At 30.8% G+C, this 22,236-nt stretch overlaps 2 protein-coding genes across 2 annotated transcripts; one reads left to right on the top strand and one right to left on the bottom strand.

Moving 5' to 3' along the window:
- Nucleotides 1-81: 81 nt before the first annotated feature.
- Nucleotides 82-7,875, top strand: HAP6 (ribophorin II (RPN2) family protein). Its single transcript, XM_012229906.4, has 20 exons — nt 82-239; nt 354-513; nt 1,021-1,201; nt 1,323-1,412; nt 1,756-1,818; nt 2,091-2,160; nt 2,656-2,720; nt 3,127-3,181; nt 3,729-3,856; nt 3,948-4,063; nt 4,390-4,459; nt 4,715-4,819; nt 4,956-5,045; nt 5,124-5,272; nt 5,453-5,564; nt 5,640-5,723; nt 6,213-6,293; nt 6,390-6,614; nt 7,181-7,303; nt 7,584-7,875. Exons 1-20 carry the CDS (start codon nt 200-202, stop codon nt 7,698-7,700), a joined length of 2,124 nt encoding a protein of 707 aa, XP_012085296.1. The 5' UTR covers nt 82-199; the 3' UTR covers nt 7,701-7,875.
- Nucleotides 7,876-11,358: 3,483 nt separating this feature from the next.
- Nucleotides 11,359-15,427, bottom strand: NAC074 (NAC domain containing protein 74). The gene is made up of 3 exons (XM_012229907.4): nt 15,065-15,427; nt 12,599-12,864; nt 11,359-11,971 (listed from the first exon to the last, which is right to left on the bottom strand). Exons 1-3 carry the CDS (start codon nt 15,231-15,233, stop codon nt 11,543-11,545), a joined length of 864 nt encoding a protein of 287 aa, XP_012085297.1. The 5' UTR covers nt 15,234-15,427; the 3' UTR covers nt 11,359-11,542.
- Nucleotides 15,428-22,236: the final 6,809 nt, after the last annotated feature.

The raw sequence follows: 22,236 nt of genomic DNA, 5'->3' as shown, positions 1-22,236 counted from the left end.
CTGCCCAGTGATCTCAATATTGCCCTTTTTTTTTTTTTTACATGAAACTCTCCCATTTTTATACTCTCACATAAGTCCCGCACGTGCTAGGTATTATAGTAGAAGTACAAGGTCAATTTCGGAATAGTGTGAAAATTTTCACTTGTTTAAGCAGTGGCAGGAGACGACGACACCAACGACTAATCCCTCCAGTCATCGTATGCCCAGTCTCACTCCACTGCCGATCGTCTCCATTTCACGTACGATTCTCTCTCTATCGGTCTCGAACCTCAGCTCCTCGTTTTCCCAAGCATAATGAAAATATAGATTCTTTTAAATCTTCATTTTATCATCTTTACCTGATTCTACTGCAGGAATGGCCAGAAGTCTAGGAGGATTTCTGGTGCTGCTCGCAGCAGCATTGATCTACTCGGCTTCAGTCGCATCCGCTGCTTCGATCTTTCAACCGATTTCTGACTCTCACCGATCCGCTGCTTTGGAGCTTTTCTCTCCTCGTGATGGCTCCTTTGGAAGGTTGTTAAACCCTAGTTAAAGCCTGTTACTCGTTCCCAGATTGGCAATTCTTTATTTCCTCTCTGCGTGAATAGTCTGCAATCTCATCTCTTTTGTCTGTTGCAATTATTGAACTCTTTAAGATTTGGAGGCCTTGTCCGTTTCCAATATTTTTGCGTGGTTACAAGCGTATTGTTGTGATTGATCTAGTTCTGACTGTGCGATTATTTGATCTGATTAATTAACTTCTGATTTTTTTGATATGTCATGTTGCTATTGCAAATGCTGAGGTCATAATTTTTATTATCAATTATGTAACTTTTTTTTTATATGTTTCTCTTGTACTGGACTGCTGGATATTAAGCTGAATCTGGTTACTGCAAATGAATAATTTTGCATCATTGTGATATTTTTTGTTCATGCTTACAGATGCTACTTTGACGCCGTGGTTATTTTTCTGTAGAGATTTTAGCAAAGTATCTTATAGTGTTTGTTTAACTAATTCCCGATAAGATTTTATGCCTTCAGTTTGGAAGAAACATATGAGGCACTCAGGACATTTGAGGTTCTTGGAATCGATAAAAGTGTTGCAGCTTGTCAATTAGTATCAGAAAGCCTGAAGTCATCATCTTCTGCTTCAAAAGATTTATTCTTTGCATTAAAAGTGAATGGAATATTAAAATGTGAGATCAATGACGGGGTTTATGAGGTATTTATTTTCTCCATCATATTTGTTGCCAGTCTGAAAGGTTTTAGCTTTTGCCTGTGGAAGTTACCAAAACATCTTCTATTGTCTGACCTTAGAATTTTCTTTTTCTTATGCTATCAAGGGCATTATTTCAAAACTGAAATCTTCCGTCAGCAGTGCAAGTTCGTTGCTTGATTTCTACCATTCAATAGGAAGTCTGGTACTTATCAAGGTAATAATGAATTGGAATGCTATTAGATTTTATAGTTGTTGTCCTGCATTTAGATAGAATGAATTGGAAAATATTTAACCTTGTTTTCTGATTGCCTATCTGATAAATTGAAGATTTTACCCCTCTAATTATGGTATGTTATAGGTTCAAATATTGTTGAGCATGGGAATACAATGGACTTGTAATTGTGAAACATTTCTTTCATATTTTTTTTAACTTCATTTCTATTTGGTCGTCTTCTACTAAGAGAATGAAGCTTTTGATCTTGGTTATGTATTACTGTACTTGCTGGCTTTGGTAAATGGTTCTGGTCTGATGTATTGTTTAATTTTTCTCCATGCAGGATCAAACATCTAAAGATGATGTGCATCTTGGAGATGCTGAAGGAACTTTTCACTCCATTAAGGTTGGTATCATTGGCGTTATTGTCACAGTAATGATTAGGCTCAGTACTGGAATGCTCTCTATTGAACTCTTCAGGTCTGACTAGGCCCCTTGTGGGACTTAGTTGCTGATAACCCTTGTGGGACTTGTTGCTGATACAGTGAGATTAGGTTGGGGGGTGGGGGGGGGGGTGTTGTTGGTTTGGTAGTATTTCTGATTTGGCAGCTTATTTTTGGTTTAATTATTTTTTTTTCCTGCGTGTATAATTTGGGTTAATTTACAAATTATTGTCAGGCTTTGAGCCAGAGTGATGGAAGATGGCGCTATAGTTTCAATAATCCCGAGTCCAGTACCTTTGCTGCAGGTAATGATCCATAATTGTTTGTGCACAATTATAACATTTTTTCTTGTGTTAATACTTCCCTATGCTATTGTTTTGGTGTTCCTTTCTGTAATTCCAGCTTGACTTCTTTTACTGCATTTTCATTCTGTTGTAAAGTGCAAGAATATGTAAAATTTCCTATATAAATTCCATTTTGTGTCTTCTTTGATTCTTCTTTGTGGGCATAATTTTACAAAATGATCGACTATTATGTGTATCGAAAATTGACATGCAATTGCGACATACCTAACTGCAAATTTCCAGAAAAGTATGGAGTACCATATTTATATTCAATACGACAACAACTAACTCAATCTCAAACTATTTGGGATTGGCTATATAGATCCTTTGTTTCTCCACTCTGTTCATAACTCTGTGCTAATGTGAAGGAGTAGTAGGTCTTTTCATACATTACCAAAGTTAGCACTTCTGTGCCATATATTGGCAGATGACGCTGTGCTTGGTCTTTTTTCTCAGGTTTAGCACTTGAAGCGCTTGCTGGAGTGGTGTCATTATCGTCTTCTGAGATTGATCAATCTCTGGTAATTTGAAATGTATTCTTTGGCAATGCTGAATTATCAACCTTTTTCTTTTGTGAGCCAGAAATTTATTTCTTTTCTTGTGAGAATAATTCCAGTTAAGGTTAATTTGCTTCTCAAGATTAGAGGTTTAGGAAGTCAATATGGAGCTTATTATTTCCTTAAAATATGTGCTATGGTGCTATACATGGATGCAATTTAATGGAAATATTCTTCTTCCTTTGTAATGGAGCAGAATTCGCTTCATGTTAGTCTTTCTGCTGTTTCACATTACATGTGGTGCAAAGTCTACAATATGGTTGCCTTGTCTATTTTTTTTGATGGTTGTGCTGTGTGTCTTTGTTTTGTCTTAACTGATATTTCTGGTACCTTCAATATGATGAATCTTACATTTGTCTATTGATGGCAGATTGGGACAACTAAAAATGATATATTGAAGTTGTTTGACAGCATTGAGAAGTATGGTACGTATATATTTCTGGTCCAAATGATTGATTACCATGTTGATAACTATGTACTGCTTCTACTCATATGGTTCATGTTGGAATATTTGTCATTTACCATTCTTAACAGTCTATTAAACATTGCACTTTTCTCAATAGCAGTGCAAACAACAATACCTTATGGACCCACAATGCATCTAGGAATGTTTTTTAAGAAGCATAAAGTCATCTGTTGCTGAGCTTTCTATAAATCCATTTTGATAATATATTGCTAGCATTATCATTTAGGTGAGGCTAAATTTGTAGGACTTGCTTGTGTTCTTGGACAAAACTGCATATTACACGGGATTTTTATGTTGAGGTTGTGACTGGTTTTGTGAAATATCTTGTGGGACCAATCGACTTGATGCAGTCTACTCCATACTTATTTTCAACTTTAATCTTACTTCTTAAAGCAAAATATCTTTAGTTTTTAGGCTATGCAATTAGATATAGTTGACATCTATTATTATTTTCGTTATTATGTTGTGCTATAACATGTTTAATAAGCTATATCTCCTTATTCTAGATGATGGGGCTTTTTTCTTTGATGAGAAACTGGTTGATGCAAATGAATATCGAGGTCCTCTTTCAACCACATCATCTGTTGTTAGAGGATTTACTGCATTTGAAGCTGTGACTCCGGGAAGCTTAAATGTCAGTCAGAATTATCAATTTTGTGAATCTAATATCGCTAATTTTCTTCTGAAAGTGCTACTGAAATTTTTTTGTTTGTTTGGTTTTTTAGCTTCCAGGTGACAAAATTGTTGGTTTGGCAAAGTTTTTCCTGGGCATTGGAATTCCTGGTGATGCCAAAGACTTATTCAACCAAGTAGACTCCTTGAGTCGCTTGGAGAGCAATAGGCAAGTTCTTTTTCAATGTTTTTCTGCATGCTATATTCCCCCCCACACCCCCCTCCCCAACCCACACAATTTTATAATGTATATAAATCATATGTTGTAAGGAACCATTGAGATAGTTGCTTGTCAGACAATGGGTGTAATTGGTTCTATCAGAAGAACTCAATAATTGGTAATAAATTTTGGGAAACACTAAATAACTTATGGAACATGCCATAAATTCTTATAACTATTTTCATTAAATGTGAACAGAGCTTGGAAATTGAGTTCTCAATTTTAACATATTCTTTTTTCAAATTATGAGGTTTCGATTTTACTTCCTGGTGCAGGGTTTCCATCCCTCTGATTTTATCGCTTCCAGCAACAGTGCTGTCATTGACAAAGAAGGAACCACTTAAGGTGTACTGCCATTCATATGATAATGAATCTTGTAGACTGTCCTTTTTAGCTTACTCAATTTTTGCTTGCTTTTATAACTACCTTCTTTTTTCTTCATATCTGGAATCTTTATGAAGTCAGAGCCAATAATAATTTTTTTCCTTGCACATGAGTTTTCTAACATTTATGATCTTATGAAAGTTCTGAAGGTGTCCTGTATCTCTGGCATCAATTAATTGTAACTATGTATGTATAATGCTGTGTTAATATTTTCAGGTTAAGGTGAATACTGTGCTTGGTTCAAATGCACCTCCCTTGATGGTAAAACTTGTAAGAGTTTCCAGTTCTGGTTCAAAGGATGCTCCCATAATTGAGAACCAGGTGTGGCTATGATTCAATTTTGGTCAATTGGGTTCATTTTATTCTCAGCTATCTATTGCTTCTCTCCTGCTTAGTCTCTTCTAGTTCAGTGGATTTTACCCTTGATGAATTGCATTTCTTCAATTTTGTGATTTAGGAACTCAGCTTTGACGATGAAAGAGCAGAGCATTTCTTGGATGGTTTATCAAAGAGTTTTGATGTTGGAATTTACATTTTTGTTTTTGAGGTATTTCTTTTTCCTTTGATGCTTCAGATGTCTTTTAGCTGTGTTTCAATCCTTTATATGGTCAACCAATTTTTGCAGGCGGTGCTCCATGATCCTGAGCAGGCAAAAGTTTATACCTTGGGAAGCGAAACCGAAGTTCCAGTTTTTTTCACAGGAGTTGTTGAAGTTGATAATGCTGAAATTGAAGTGCTTGATAGTGACCATGGGCTTGCAGAGAGCCAAAGGAAGTATGCTTACATCCTTCAACCTTTATCTATGATGCCTTACACCTTACTATAGATGTGTATGATGTCATAGCATGTTGGAATGTGGTCTCTAGAAATTCATACTCTCTATTGAGTTATTTTTCACTGGAATCAACTGCAAAACTTTAATTAGGGTATGATTCTACTTCTTGGATCATGCAGACTAGATTTAGCTGGAGAAGATCTTGTATCACTATCAGCAAACCACCTCCAGAAGCTGCACCTCTCTTTTAAATTGACCACTCCTCTTGGCCATGCTTTTAGGCCACACCAGGTCTGCAGTTCTCTCTGTCTTCCTGTTGTGTAGCAACCTTTGCAAATTTAATTGTTGAGGTTTCTTTCTTTGCAGGCAATTCTTAAGTTGAGACATGAAACTGGTGTTGAGCATATCCTTTTGGTGGGGAACTCGGGACGGAAGTTTGATATAATTCTAGTTAAGTTATTTTCATAATGCCTTTATTCTTTTTGTCAGTTTGTCCATCTGTCTGTCTTCTCTCTCTCTCTCTCTCTCTCTCTCTCCTGTTAATTACTTTTTCAAATTCAACCTGCTATCAGCAGAACTGCATTTTATTGGTAAATCAATGCATAGAAATCAGGGGATGTCTTCTCTCCCCAGCAAGTGGGATCTGATAGTGGATATATCAAGATGATGGTAAACTGCTGTACAGAAAGTTAATGAACAGGGAGTTCTTGAGTACATGTCCAATACCTTTTTACATTTCTTAGGGTGCATGATGAACATGACTGACTCTTTAACTTCCCTTGAGGGTGAAGTTGTCATCCAGACCCTCATTGTTTTGTAATATGATCAGGATTTACTGACTTCCCTCCCTGTGCTTCTGTTTTGCACCAGTGTTGTTTGCTTATCTCAGAAAATTAAATTTTGCAATATTTTTTTGATATTCTACAATTTGCCTTGTAGGATTTTCTTGGACTCGTTGAGAAATTTTACTATCTATCTGGCAGATATGACATTCAGTTGACTGTTGGTGATGCAGTCATGGTAGGTTTCCTTTTATTCTTAAATATTTTTCTTACTTCTGTTTGTTTGTTCTAGTTTACAATATTAGAATAATACAATTGTGTTTTTCTTCCTCAGGAGAACTCTTTCTTAAAGGTTATTGGTCATGTAGACCTAGACCTACCAGAACCACCTGAAAAGGCACCCCGTCCTCCCCTGCAGCCAGTTGAACTATACTCAAGATACGGCCCAAAGGCTGAGATAACCCACATCTTTAGGGCACCTGAAAAGCGTCCGCCTGAGGAGCTCTCCCTTGCTTTCTTGGGTCTTACACTTGTGCCATTCATTGGATTCTTAATTGGGGTGAGTTGCATATTAATATTTGTTAGAAATTTATGAACATGTGAGATATGTTGTTATCTTCTTTTGAAAAGCTTATAATATGCCTAGACTGGATTGACTTCTTGGTCACTGAAATGGTTGGATATCCATGCTGTGCACAGAGCTTTTGTACAAATAATATGTTTTTATCTTTTGTTCAGTGAATTGGTTAGTCTTTTCTAGCTTGTTTAGGACACCAAGTACTGGATTCATCTTGGTACATGTCTCCATGCGCGCAAGTGAGCTTGTTACAACATTAAATTTCTGGTTGAAATTAGGTTTTAGGTTTTTGGGATCAGGATCTGCTAGTGTAGTAACTTGTCATATGACCTCAGTGTGAAAGGCCTGGAGTCTGCACCTGGTTTATAATAGAAAATGAAGGTACCTTTTTTGTGTTCTATAATTCACCCAAATAGGGGAGAGTTAAGAGTTCAAAGTATCCCGGAGCCCATTATTTGTGCCTGTTTTTTGTTGGCATGTGATGTGAACCAGTTCGCTCACAAGGTGGTAATTAGTAACATATGTTAACATGCTTTTTCTTTTGGCAGCTTTTACGTCTAGGGATAAACCTGAAGAATTTCCCTTCTTCACCTATACCTGCTACATTTGCCATCCTCTTCCATTTTGGAATCGCAGCAGTTCTGTCGCTCTATGTGCTTTTCTGGCTAAAGGTACGTTTTTTGACTTTTGTTTATTTCTGCAAATGTTGGATGGCGTCTGCTAGGTGCTGAACTACTGTGATTATGCAGTTCTGGTTTTCTTTGAACTTTGATTTACTGATATCTATTGCCTAATCTGCTGACTTTTGTTGCACTAAATATACCTTTAACTCGGTAGTCATAATAGCATTTCATTCTTGGTTATTTCATTACCTAGCAGAAGGGGCATTCAAATAGAAACTTATAGTATATCTAGTGTTTTATTGACCTTATTTATTTATTGGGTGAACAGTTGGATCTTTTTACAACATTGAAAGCGCTTGGTTTCTTGGGAGCTTTCCTGATGTTTGTTGGACACAGAACCCTTTCCTACCTGGCATCAACGTCAACCAAGGTGAAATCTGCTTGAAGACACCATGAAAACCCAACTACTGAGCTAGGATAAAAGTGAGGAACGAGTGAAACACTGTTAGACAGTTTGACTCAATTTTGTAGGATTTTATTTGATGAACCTTATATTCTGTTGAGTATTTTACTACACATTTATTTGAAAGAAGAAAAAAAAAAAAATTTTATAGAGTCAATGACTTTCTCATCTATTGGATTTCCCTTTCAAGCTGTTGAGGTGAGTTGTGATGGTAAAGACTATTTCTGTGTTGGGAAGTGCATTTGGCATATCAGTTCTTACAGGCCACTGTTTTTCTCGAGGCAGTTGCTTATTCAGTGTTAATATGACATGGCCAAGCAAGGAGCTAAAAACAGTAAAGCAACTATATATACAAAGAATGTTATTTTCTGCATGTCCTGTTGTATGAGGTAGAGAATTAAGCACGAGGAAGAAGGATACAAAATTTTTTTAGTTTTGATGCCAATTGTTTCTCTACCATTCAATTAAAACTAGATTGGTGTATTTTATGAGATTCATATCCAAAAGCCAAAAATTCTCATTATTACAAACTTGTCTTCATTCGGAAAGATTAGTGATCAATTATATACATCTCACGTTTATACTTGTAATGTGGAATTTAAATTATGTAACCATAATGTTCTCTGCGCAAGTGGACAAACAGTGCATCACGTTTATACTTGATATGACCCTTGAGATTTGAGAACCATACCTAAAAAATATTTTCCAGATCCAAATCATTGATGTCGTGTCTTCGAAAATCATGATAGAGATCAATGTTCAAATTCGTGAAAACGAAAACGGTAAAAAAAAAAAAAAAAAAAAAAAAAGAAAAAGAAAAAAACAATATACTCTTTTTCTAAAGAAAAAGCTAGAGCCTCCATTTTACATTATCTTACGGGGTTTAGATTGAGTTTTCTGCTATGCAATAGGAATAGCTTTAAGTAATTAATTATTCATTTATTTTTAACATTCCCAAATGGCTAGAAAAACCCAAATTAATTATTTTATATCATATTAAGTACTAAAAAAGAAATTTATTTCTTATTAATTAAAATCTGAATTAAGGTTGTAGCTTAACCTAACAAATTTTGGAGAAGCCTTTCAAAGGTGGAGAATACAAACAAACAGAAACAGACATAAGCACATAAACATATATCTGTCTTGAAAAGAAAAGACGCAAACAGTACTGTCTTCCTCAAAAAGAAAACCAAACAATTAATGCAGGTTGCATCATATTATATGTCTGTCTTTAATTACAAATACAACAAAAAGAGAACCAACAACAACAACAACATGCCATTCCAATCTGGTAATTTTTGATTCAATGCCTCATATATGCTTTATTCCTTTCTTCTATTTAAATATAACTACCAACCCCATTAACCTAATTTCAATCTCTCATTTTTCATATGACGACTTCTTCTCTTGTCCTTTCTTTATACACCCACTGTTAGAACATGCATCTTTCTTACATATATGTCATAAATCAAATTCACATTTAACTTTTTTTCTTTTGCAACAAAAATGTTTGATTTTGAAATTAATTCATTTTAATTTTTCTTAAATATACTTTTTTTTTTCCTAGTTATTGACATGAGTGCGCATTTAGCTATGAACACAGTATGATGGATAGCTTTCTCCATTTTTATAATCTTTCAACAACTGAAATAAGTAAAGGGAAAAAGAAAAACAATTCTTAACAAGCTTATCTGAAGATTTCAAATAAAAACAATTGATTGTCGAAAGTCAGATTTTATTGAAGACAAGTGATTAAAGGAAGAAGAACTATTTAATAATTAGGTAACAGTTGCTTAATGAATTGATTCTTTTAATGTTTATAGTGACTGAGTGAAATGGAAGCAAGACTTCATCTTCTGTTTATACATACCAAATTGTAACACACTAACACTTAAAAAATTGATATTATTTTACCAATTTAAAAAAATTAAAATTATATATATAATAGATTTTTGTGTATATCTCTAACAAAATTATATTCAAGAAAAAGGAATTGGAAGAAAAGAAGCTAAAGAGATGGCAACGAAGAGCATTGGTGCCTTCATGAATAAGGCAGCAAAGCCCGAGTCAGACAATTGAGAACAAAAGAGAATGAAGCCAACGGTCGAGATTCAACAAAGAAAATTTCTTATATTATTATTTTATGGTTGGCTCCAAATATGGGAATAAGATTCATCTTTTTGTTTGGTACAGAAAATAAAAATTTTAATTTTTTTAGTAATGTTTTTACGTTTGAATTACATGAAAATGATATCCAACTATTTAATCATAATTTTTTAGATAATCATTAATTTTAATTTTTAATTTTCAATTTTCAATTTATTTAGCGATGAGATGGTTTCATGGTTTACTCCTTAATTATATATACTAAGTCAACTTAATTCATCCCTCGACCCATTTGTCATATTTCATATTCTCGTTTTATGATTAATCCTAAATGAGCGAATTCGATAGATTATTTACACCAAAATTACAGAATTTAAAATTGTAAAAATTACTTCATTTTCTGATCTGGTTCTAAAGGCAAGATTTAAAAATTCGTTTGTATTTTTCAATTATGTTTCTAGAAAAGAAAAAAAAAAAAAAAAAAGGTGAAACACATGAAATAATTCGCAATTAAGGATAAATGATAGTACATGAAGAATTGATGCTTTTGACAAGAGAAGAAAAAGGAGAGTGTCATCACATATATAACAAAAAATATGAAAAAAAAATAATTATTGAAGTGACTTTAAGATTTTGAAAAGAAAAGAAAAGAGACACAACACATCAATTATATGCCATGTGTCAATGAAATTCAATAATATTATTACCTTTACAAGGAACCAATTAAGATTTAAGAGCGTGAATTCATGATTTTCTGTCTCATATTAATGTTTAATTTCAACTTAATCATAAATCAACACGCAAAGTTCAGTATTTTTCAAAATTAGAGAGACCATTGAGATTATTATCCTCGTAATTTAATATCACTAAATTAAAATTTATTAATTATTTCAATCATTGGAATTTGTATGGACTTTCTTTTTTACGTAGTAAAGCAAGCAAAAAATTTATTATTTTTAAATTAACCTTATACTTCTCTTACCTACATAAGTCAAAAGAAGAAATATTTGTTTCTGAAACTTTTAACAGAATATGAACAATTACAGTATAAGGTTCTCCATATCATTCGGTTTGATTCTTTCAAAATTTATTTTTATACAAGAAAATAAACAAATATATATATAAGACACAGAAAGAAATTAAGGTTTTTTAATAATAAACATTTATGTTTCTTTTATTCAAAGAGAAAATTAATTATAGCCAATATAATTGCAAATTAAAATTATAAACGTAGTATCTTTGAGTAATATTTATTAAATAAATATTAATCTTACCCTCTTTAATGGTAAAAAGAGAAAGAATTAATTAGCATATCAGGAATTTTAGGATGAGACAGAAATCTTGCAATGCGAATCTTAACCAGAAGCACCTAACATCACGCGGTTTGAAGAATCCAAAAGAAATTATCTTGATGCTAATCAAGAATATTTTTAGATATGATTTCAGTAAGTAAATATATATATGATAAATATAAATAATTTGTACATCATTACATGGATGCCAAAATATTTGTATACAAAAAAAAAAAAAAAAAAAAAAAAAAAAAAAAAAAAAACCCTAAGCAAACTAACACAAATCTTGATTTCCTAATTAAAACATTTGATCCAATCAAACCTAGAGTTTTCCCTCAAATCCAAACACCACAAATTACATATATCATAAATCAACAAATGGGTATATACATAAATATATTTTTTTTCTTTTTCTAATAAAAAAAATTATAGCAAAACCATATTATTATTATTACCCATTTCAAATCTAATATTTTCCAAGCTTGAAGCTCCTCCATCTCCCATATCAGTTTCTTCCAAGTGCATGTCATCCCACAGAAACCCATAATCATCGTTTTCCTTAGAGCTCATGTCAGTAGTAGTAGTTATAGGGTTTGTGTTATTTCTTTCATGTGAAAGTTGGAGAAGGTTTAATAAAGAGGTCTGGTCATGGCTTATTTGATGTGGAGAAGATAATGAGGTGATTTGCTGATGAAACCCACAAACCAGAGCTTGTTGGCCAGTTAATGGAGGAGAAACTGCTAAATTTAATGGACCACTACTATCTGTTGTCTCAAACATGTACTGTGGGTTATATAATTTGTTGCTGTTTTCTCCTTTGCTTTTGTGAAATACTCTACATAATACCCAGTCCTCCTGTAATTCACACAAAAATAATTAGTTTTTAAACCAATAAATTAATTATAACTCGTAACCCAGTACACGAAACATCATATATTTGTAAACTCCAATCAGAGTTGATATATGTAATATTTCTCCGCTTTTACAGGAAAACTCTTTCAAGTTACAAAGAAGTAACTTTGTTATTACACTGAAATTAATATATATATATTTTTGGTATAGTAGAAGAAAATATTTGAATTGGAGCCACACAAATTTTAGGTCATGTGAGACAAGAAAGGGACAAGTGCCTTGCATGAGAGTCACAACTCATTGAAGTATGTCTACTTCAGAGTTTCCAATGAGAGAACATGGTCTCTCTTCTCCTATTATGACCTGCTCTATCCTTACCCGTTAATTCTGTCTCTCAAAAATTATTATTCATCAATTATTCTGTACATTCTATGCATTCTGTACTTTTCTTTCACATTCTTGTAGGATGGATATGTTTTTAAAATTATTAAAGTCAAAAGTATAATGATTAGAACAACTGTCATTATCTGTTATGAGATAGACACTCGATTATTAACCGGAACTCCAGATCATCTGATTACTAATTAACCGTACAAATTATATATGAACAGTATTAGACATAGAAGTTACCTTAGGAGGCATATGTGGGGTCTCAAGACGAAACTCATGCATGATCCAACCAGTCTTGATCCCATTAGGAGCTCTGTTCCTGTAGAACACTAAAGTCTTTCTCATTCCTACAATCTCACGAGTTGCAGGGTCCAGAACTGTACGATCTTTTCCTGTAGCTTTCCAGTATCCAGATGTCGTTGCCCTGTTGGTTCGAAATCCGGTTGCGTACTTCCGGTCTCTGAAGCTGAAGAAATACCACTCATTTGCGTTTAGCTTAGCCACCTCTGCATAATTGCATACACAAGTGGGTAAGTGTAATTAAGAGTTAGATAAAACAAAGCTTTCATAAACATAGTTTAATGTCTCGTAAATGGTTAAGGTTTTCACTTTTTAAATAGTTACTTGTACAAACCATATATTATTTTTATTTCTTGTTTAAATTATTAATATTCACCATATAAACTACAAACTTGAAAGAAAAAAAAAAAAAGAAAATTACAAATATTAATATCATTTTATGGTATGAAATTCTATTTTCATGATATTCATTTAGTATCATAATTAAGAAAAAGAGCAAGAAAAAACATATTTATTATTAGGAGTAAATTTTAATTTGTAAAACAAAAAAAGAAAGGATTTTTTATTATTTTTAAATAATTATTAGTTTTCATTTATACTGTTGACTAAAGAGTATGTAGGCCAAAGTTTCTCTCCTGAATAGAATAATTACCCAGAAATAATGATGGTGAGTTATGTCATTTCATGATGAGTCGTGTCTAAGAAATTAAAGAAACCTAAGCAATCATTTTTCAACTATTCATCTATAAATCTGGAGTATATGGAAGAAACAAAGAAAAAATTGCTAAAAAAATTTCTTTATTTTTTTTAGAAAAGAAGAAATCCAATTTGTTTCTATAGGACTAAACCAGAATTTAAGTTAGGGACGAACACTGAAATAACTAAATTGAGGGGTGAAAATAGTTAAAAAAGAATTTTAAAAAGCTGTAAATCCTGAACTTGAACAACAAACTTACATCAAAAAAAATTTTTTTTAATATATAATTACTGACTCGGGTGGAAGCTTCAATTCCTTAATATTTAAAATAAACGAAAAGAGAAAAGAAAAGAAAAGTGTTTTTAAATTAACCCTACTTGTGTATAAGACAACTATGATTAAGCACAAAATAGACTGTAATTAAGGTATATAGATATGGCGACTGCAAGCATGCATTGGCCCATTGTTTGACTCCTGAGGTGGTAACTGGTAAGAGACTAGAAGAAGAAGAAGCAGCAGCAGCAGCTTGCCACACGGTTCAACAAAAATAATACTTGAAACATAAAATAGTGATGTCAAGATCACCTAATTATTAATAATTCTTGGCTATTATTAATTATTATTATTTCTTTGTTCAATGAACTTTAAGCCTATCATTAATGTCACTATATATTAGCTGAGGTTAATAGAAGTCAAAACCAAGAAAAAAAAAAAACGAAATTTCGGAAAGTTTTTGCCAAAACAAAGTCTCCTGAAAACATATTATCTCTTCAAAGTTACTGAATTGCATTCCAAGTTTAAAGTTTGTTTGGATGTAGGTTATGTTAAAACAAAGAATAACTCGATAAGACATGAGTTATTTTTATATATGTAAAATTATAAATAGAATGAAATTAACCGTATTACTGTTGATGTAAATTATTTGTAAACTTTTGAAAAAAATCTGTTGGGATTAACAGTAAAAGTAATATTTTTATAATTTTCATACCAGAAAAGTAGTTTATTTATTATAATGGAGAATACGCGGTTTTTGGCATATAAGACTTGCCATGAAAGCAATTCTTGGAATTGTAGAGGATAAGCATATCCCAAGAAAGGTGGTATATATGAACTGGGTCTAGCTTATTAGGAATCAGAAAATATCATTATTTCTTCAAAATTCTTGCTTTCCAAACATTACCAATCATATATATCTAAACAAATATCAAAGAAGATAATAATAACAACAGGAAGAATAAAAATAAAGAAGAAAAAGTTAGATATACATATATATATAGAAAATAATATCATACTTATCCAAAAAATAAATAATCAAAAGAGGATAAAAATGTTTTTGATGGCTGAGAAGACATTGATATAACTCTGAAAACAAGGAAGCCAAAACTTGCTATATGAATTATAATATTGACATATTAATAATGACTAATTTCTTGTTTTACAAAACAAGAAAAGTAGAAAAACAGAAAGACAGAGCTTCTTTGGCCAGAAATGAAACTGGCATTCCCATTCAAGAACTGTATATACATAGTCTGTAATGAAAACCATGCTGTTTGAAATATATAAGTTTTTTCCTTTTTTTTTTTTTTTTTAAAAAAAATGGAATTATTATTATCCTGCAAAGAACAAACAAGGTATCTTTCTACTTCAAACAGAAAAATGAAATTAATAAAAGAAAAAGGCTAAGAAAGTAAGTAAAAGAGAAAACAAACCAGGAAGCTGCCATGGCTCGCAAGTATGCAAGTCGATTTCGACTAAAGTACCCTTGAGAACTTCTTCATTAGTGATTTTCTTGTAAAGATAATGGCAGACCAGTTCCTCATCACTTGGATAGAATCTAAAACCAGGAGGCAAACTTGCTCCAATGTCTCTTAGCCCCATTTTTGTACTGTTTTTGTTGTCTTTTAATTGGAAGAAGAAGCTGAGATATGTAGGGGAATTTTCAGTTATAGAGAAAAGGAATGTGTTTTTGAAAGAAAGAAAGAAAGAAAGAACAGTGATGTTTGGGTTTTCTTAGTTTGAGATATAGAAATATAATATGGAAGAGAAAGGGTTGGTATAATGTACATATATAGTTGGAGTTTGCCTGTCTGTTAGAATTTCTTACAATATTCTAACAATGGGTCCATGTCTATGTAACCACATAGAAGAGTTATTGTAGGGAAGTTTCAAGAAATACCAAAGTTACAAGAAATTAAAAATACAAACATATGTAGACAAAACCAAAAAAATCCATATAAAATTTTTATTAGAGAAACATTCCAAAACTCTCCTTTATAAAATATATGCATAAAGCAAAAAAATTTATTAACTCAATTACAAGGATTAATTAACAGACCAACAAACAAACAAACAAATAATAATAATTAAGAACAAGGGTATTTAATTAATTAATTAATTAATTAATTGTGTCAAAAACATTATAATTCACGTGCCCTACACGTTGTCTAAATTGAAATGAAAGAAAAATAATAATTGATGAAGCAATGTGTATATTCTTCTTCCATGGATTATTTTTGATTCACTTTTTTGATTATTGACTCTTGTCCTTACTTTGTATTATTTTTCCCATCAATCCCTCTTTGCGTCACCCAAATGTTAAATCATAAGGAATCCCATGGCCATTCTCCTTCCTAATTCCTACCTTCCACCCAATTTTTCCATCTAAATCTAATATTTTTTTAGCCTAATTAAATTATTTTCTAATAATAATTATTTATTTTTTATGCTAGATAACATTCACACTTGCTTTTTCTTTTTCTTTTTTTTTTTTTTTTTATTCTTGATCACACGTACATAATAATTAGGAAACTGAACTGCATGCACACTAGAATATTAATTAGAAAGTTATAATTAAGATTTTATAATTTCTATCTTAGGATCATTTATATTCAATTAGTCTTTGACTTTTTGTTAAACTCCCACATATTGCAATTCATGTAATTTTTATTAGGTTCTATGATCATATTCAAATCAAAATTTTGATTGTTGTATTAACATATACACCTTCCTAAATCACCTCAATCAAAGCATGTTTTTTTGGAACATAGAACATAGCAAGTAAATACAACCAAACCCACACAATACGACATTTCTTGAAAATTTTAATTTGCAAAAAAGTCTTTTTTTTTTTTTCCCTCTATTTATGATTCATTAGTTTTCATTTGTACATATCAGATCAAGATATTTCATTTCCAAATTATATTATCCTTATAGAAATTTTATGTATTTATAATTGATATTATTTGGCCTAATCCATTAGTTATTATGTATTTCAGATTAGTTATTCTGTTATTAAATGCTATTAGATGGATTCAAAGATAAGCGAACGTAGGAGCTTATGTTTGTTTTCAAGCATTTGAGTCGATTCCACATAGTTTGTTACTTTTCTATACTTTTTAATGCAAATTTCTATTTTGATTGCTTTCAAAAAAAAAAAAAAAAAAAAAGAAATTATATATTCTAATTAAAAAATTAAAGAATAAGAGAGATTTTTCAAAAAAAATTCAGAAATAAATTTATGTATATATTAAATTACTTTTTTATGTATAAAATCATTCATTCTTTTATAATAAATTTATATGGATAATCTTAAATTTTTACGGGAAATTAAAAAAAAAAGACAAAATTTAAATTATAAGACATTAATGAGCTTTGTCTTAATGATATTGGAATCATCTTTAAAATTATTGATTCCCACTTTTAGCCGTCAAATTAACAAAAAAAAACAAAAAAAAAAATTAGAAGCCAAGCAAATAAAAGATTTAATGATGGAGCTTCCTATTCATAAATATAAAGATTAGCTAAATTATGATGGGTACTATGTTTTATTATGTATTTAAATATGGAAAGTGGTGATTAAAATCCAAGATAATGCATAATTAAACTATAAATTAATGGTTTATGCATGAGATTAATTATTAATCATTAATTAGTTGGATCATTCCATCAAAGGGGCCATATATACCCTACTGTTCAACGAAATTCCCAAGAACAAAATGTCCCAAGCACGTGAACCATTTTGATTGATCTAAGACCTAAAAACATGGACAGCTCAAGAAAATAAATAATCATCAAATCATTAAAATAGCTGGAAAATTAAATTAAATTAAATTTTTTATGTTTTAAAATTTTTAATCATCAAACTCATAAGCTAGAGACTGGAGAGTCCCATTTGTTCAATTTTCGATCACATACAGAATATTTTTGGATTGATGCAAAGGATAAAAAGGTGGGCCACTCTAATTGTCCTTTGAGATTGTAGGGTCCACTAATGATGAAGGAAAGTAGGTCCCACTTATATCAATTACATAATTTTCTGTGGAGCTTATCTAATTATTAATTCAATTGTAGTTAGTTTTTTTATTTTTATTATTATTATTATTTTAATTTTTTGGATGAGTAATGTCGCAAAGGCAATAATAATGGGTATATGGACAAAAGGGTATTTGTCATAACATGTATCATCATCTGATCATAATAATTTGGATGTTAATTCAGATGATGACTGGACTTGGGTCACCTACATGTACGTATATACATATATTAGCCAACCATTCAAATGATCGATATGATAATGAAATTTATCGAATTTCTGTAAATTAATTCGGTTGATAAGTAAATTTAATTTTTATTTTATTGATCGAGATTATCTAATCTTTATGAATATCTAATCTTTTATCAAATTAATAAAATAAACTTTAATACAGTGAGTAAAAACTAAATAGAAAATAAAGATGGAGTTCATCAAATTTGATTTTTCACCTCATGGTCTAGCATGGAGACACACGTACAATAATATCAACATAAAGTCAAGAATGCCCTTTCAACTTCATGTAGGAAACTTGCACAACATGTCAAGAAAAAGCAGTGTAAATGTCAGTGGGCTCTTTAGAGATAATGCCATAATGGGTCATTTTCGCCGTTTACGTATTATTTTTTTATTTATACGTATTGTAGTAGATGATATTTTTACAACTGATGGGGGCAAGGTAAAGAACAAAACAAAGCGACATTTACTAATTCGGTTGGTTTATTTATGATCTTGTCGGGAAAAATACATAAAGAGAGAGTTAATTAATGAGTGATTAAGAGGGAAGGATGTTAAATCAGCAAATTAATTAACATGGAAGTGAAACTTTCTAGTCATAATCATGAGAATATTTAGAATTTCAATGTTGATATTAAACACCTTTTATGTATAATTTTCTTTTTGGTAAATAACCATATATGTTCAATTAATAACATAAGAAAATTAGAGTTAATTACAAAATTGAAAAGAAATATATTTAAAATTACTATTATTCCACATTGGTAATAAATATAAATCGTCTTATCATGTCTTATAAAAGAATATAAAAAAATGAACTCGGGTTCCAGCCTTATTAGCTGGCGAAAAAATTTAATCAATTTGATAAATAATAGTATTTGATAAATATCAAGAGACTTCTCTTTGTTGTAATACATATTTAAACAATTAAAATCATTCAAATTTAATAATCAAGATCTTAATATTAAAGGAGAGAGAATATTATTGTATAAAAAGGAGGAATTGAATGTCAAAGTGTCACGAAATGTTTTTTTTAATTAACTTTTTGCAACATATAAAATAAAAGCTTTTCACCATTAAATTACTAATCTAATAATAATTAATCATAATTAACACTATCATATATATGAGATGAAAAGGAAACACAGAAGATTACATGTTATGAGATGAAAATAAATTAAAAATAAAAAAGGAAACAGGAAGAAGAGTGCAAAAAAAAATGACGAGGATCATAGTGTGATGGATTGAGATTAAGAATAAGGAAAGGAGGAGCCTAAATTAACGGGAGCCAAATGCGGCGTAAGACATGTGAAGCCACAAAGCAAGTAACACGTCATAAACCAAGTGACGTATAGATCTTTCTAAATTCTATAAATAAATAAAAAATGATGACTAACCCATCCAAGGAACAAATACAAAATCATTGTGAGTGGTAGGCTTAGGGTTTTTGCTACCTTGGGAATTTTTGTTAGGTGTCCCTACGTATTAATTGTTTCATTTCATGTTATAGAAAGAGTGACGGCTTCGTATTCCTCCTCTCCTCTCCTCTCCTTTTCTTTTTCATTTTTTTATTCCTACACTCTTATAGCGTAAAATTTTTTGACTCTTTTAGCAAAGTGTTTCTTTTAGAGATCGTATTTATGTTCTCACCTCTTACGGGAATTGAGAACGCTAACCACCTCAATCAACATTTTATTGGTTATTTTTTATACCCTTCTCGATAAAAGAATAATTTCATTTCAGAATTCATTAATCTCATTTCAGAATATATGACTACTTTCTTTGCAACTGTTTTTTTTTTTATCGCGGATCAAACTACGCAATTTTATAAAAATAGTGGGTTAAACTCAAATCTGCCTTGCTTTTTTTTTTTGTTAAATATGAGCAATAATTTGAATTAATTAATATGCTCTCAATCCCTTTAGTATCATTAAGATTTGTATGTGTGTGTCCTTTTACTTAGTATACTTCCATAAGTTATGGGCTCTTTATTATGGGACACACACAAAAGAAAATGAATTGTGGTCCAAAGAATTGTAGCATGAGGTCATGAAAATACTGCCCTATAGTGTTTTGCCAAATCAGCTTGAAATAAATGAGGTGGCATTCTCTAATGTTCTTTGGAAGTTGCTCATTATTAATTAGCAATGTTGTTATCCAAATCATTTCTATGCCCTACATCCTACATATTGACATATGCTGATATTGAAATTTTTTATGCATACAATTATTATTATTATTATTATTATATAATTTTAATGGTTATCCTAACTTATTTCCTATGATTTCCATAGTAAGTTGACAAGAATCATTTTTAGGTATTATTTTATTTTTCTACGTTTATCATTTAACACTTACTGGTTAGTTAATTAACAAATTGTTCTTAATTATGTGGAAATTAACAACAGAGAGAAAAATAGTTTTCTTCTTCTTCTTCCCTTCTTCTTATTATAATATAATATAATTAAATTAAATTAAATTATTTGTTATCACTTGAGTCAACAATGATAGTAGAACAAGAAAGGAATATTTATACCCATTTTCTTCTTCTTCTTCTTCTCCGTCTTTCTTCTCTTTTACCTAATCTCTCACTTTCGTCCTCCAAGAAAGAAAGACTGACCTTCTAGGAATATATATATATATAGAGTCATGAAAAGAAAATCAACATATGTAAAAGGAATAAATTAATTGTTAGTGGAAATTAATATGAAAATAATATTCACAGACCAGACATGGCCCCATGAGAGAGGAAACTGCTTCAAAAGATGAAGCATATGGAAAAAGTGAATGAATGGTTTCTGCGCAAGAGATAATGAGATAATTACAATGGTTTTTCCACAACTTTTTTTATTTATTTATTATTATTATTATCATCTTAATTATAATTAATAATCAGATAATTAACTGTTTGCACATCTAATTAATTTGATTCCATTTATTGTAAGTTGGTTACACTTTTTCAAAGATTAAAAGTTATAGACACTGTCCACTTTATTATACTTTTGAAATTTGCGGTATATAATCGTTTTGGTGACTCATACCATTATCAGAAAAATAAAAAAGATAATATCTGCTTTTTTCATACAATTAAAATATCTACAATTCCTCTTCAATTACAATTCAGGCAATAATAAAATCGTAACATCCGTTATTAATTATTAATTAATTATCAGATATGCGTGCCTCTAGTCATCTTCAAGATCTCTCTTATTTGTCTTTAATTGAATTTTAATATAGTCAGAATTTAAAATTTTAATTTACTAATACAGTACAAAACAAACAATCAATTCTTTATCAAAATTATTAATCCAATTGTAATGGAGAATGGTCTGAGCGGAAAAAATTCAGATTCAATCTTTATCAGTAGCGTTGCGCTTCTCTTTTATAGACTTAACGCAGCGTGAGTAAGATTACATATGACCCACAGTTTGTCTTGCAAATAAAAATCAAGACAAGAAAAAATTTCATTTCCACCGATAAACCGTGTTCTTGGATATGCTATCCAGTCTATATATATAGTTTAAAAACTTAAATGTGAATATATATATAGTTTAATTATTCATTGGAGGGTCATCTTGTTCTGTTCTACGTATAAGTCTTTCTGGCCCCATGGCAATGTTTTTAGAAATACACGTCTAAAAAGTTTATTGAACAAAGATTCTCCCTTTTCAACTTTGAAATGCAATTGCTTTTCCATTGGAATAAAGAAGAAACATGCATATGCACCTGCCATGCAACTTCCCATAAGTAATTAACTCTTAAATACTCTCTAGAAGAATTTAATTATCTTCCATAATAATATTTAATACTCAAGAATTAGACATCTTAACGAAAAGAATTCAATTTTTTTATTAAAAAGAATTTATATTCAAAAGATATATTCGCATATAGAATTGGACTTAATTTATGAAGAAAATAATGAACCGGTAAATATACGATTGAACTTTCGGAAAATATAACATTTTTCAAATGGAGACTACAAATTCAATGATAAACATATTTAAGTGAAATGGGAAAAATTTATCTACGTTCGGTGTATGAGCTACATCCATATATCAAATCAATTAAAAATATTTTTTTTTTCAATAATAATTTAAGTATTCTCGTACACTGAGTATAGATAAGTTTGAAAGAAAAGTTTCTAAAATGACAAAACTGCACTTTGCATCAGATAAACAGGAAGATATAATTTTATTCTGGTGCATAAGAAGAGGAAAAAAAACTAAGAAATACACGATCTAGAGTAAATTATGCCTGCAAGGGAGGATGCCGGTCGAGGCTGATCAAGAATACGTAAACTCAGGCCAGAAGAAAAGATATGATTAATATATCTCA

This window comes from Jatropha curcas, chromosome 3 (assembly GCF_041381405.1).
Source record: "Jatropha curcas cultivar XTBG-Jc1 chromosome 3, XTBG_Jcur_1.0, whole genome shotgun sequence".
NCBI classification, from domain to species: domain Eukaryota; kingdom Viridiplantae; phylum Streptophyta; class Magnoliopsida; order Malpighiales; family Euphorbiaceae; genus Jatropha; species Jatropha curcas.
The sequence above is the reverse complement of the archived record's forward strand: the minus strand, read 5'-3'. Positions and strand labels throughout refer to the sequence as shown.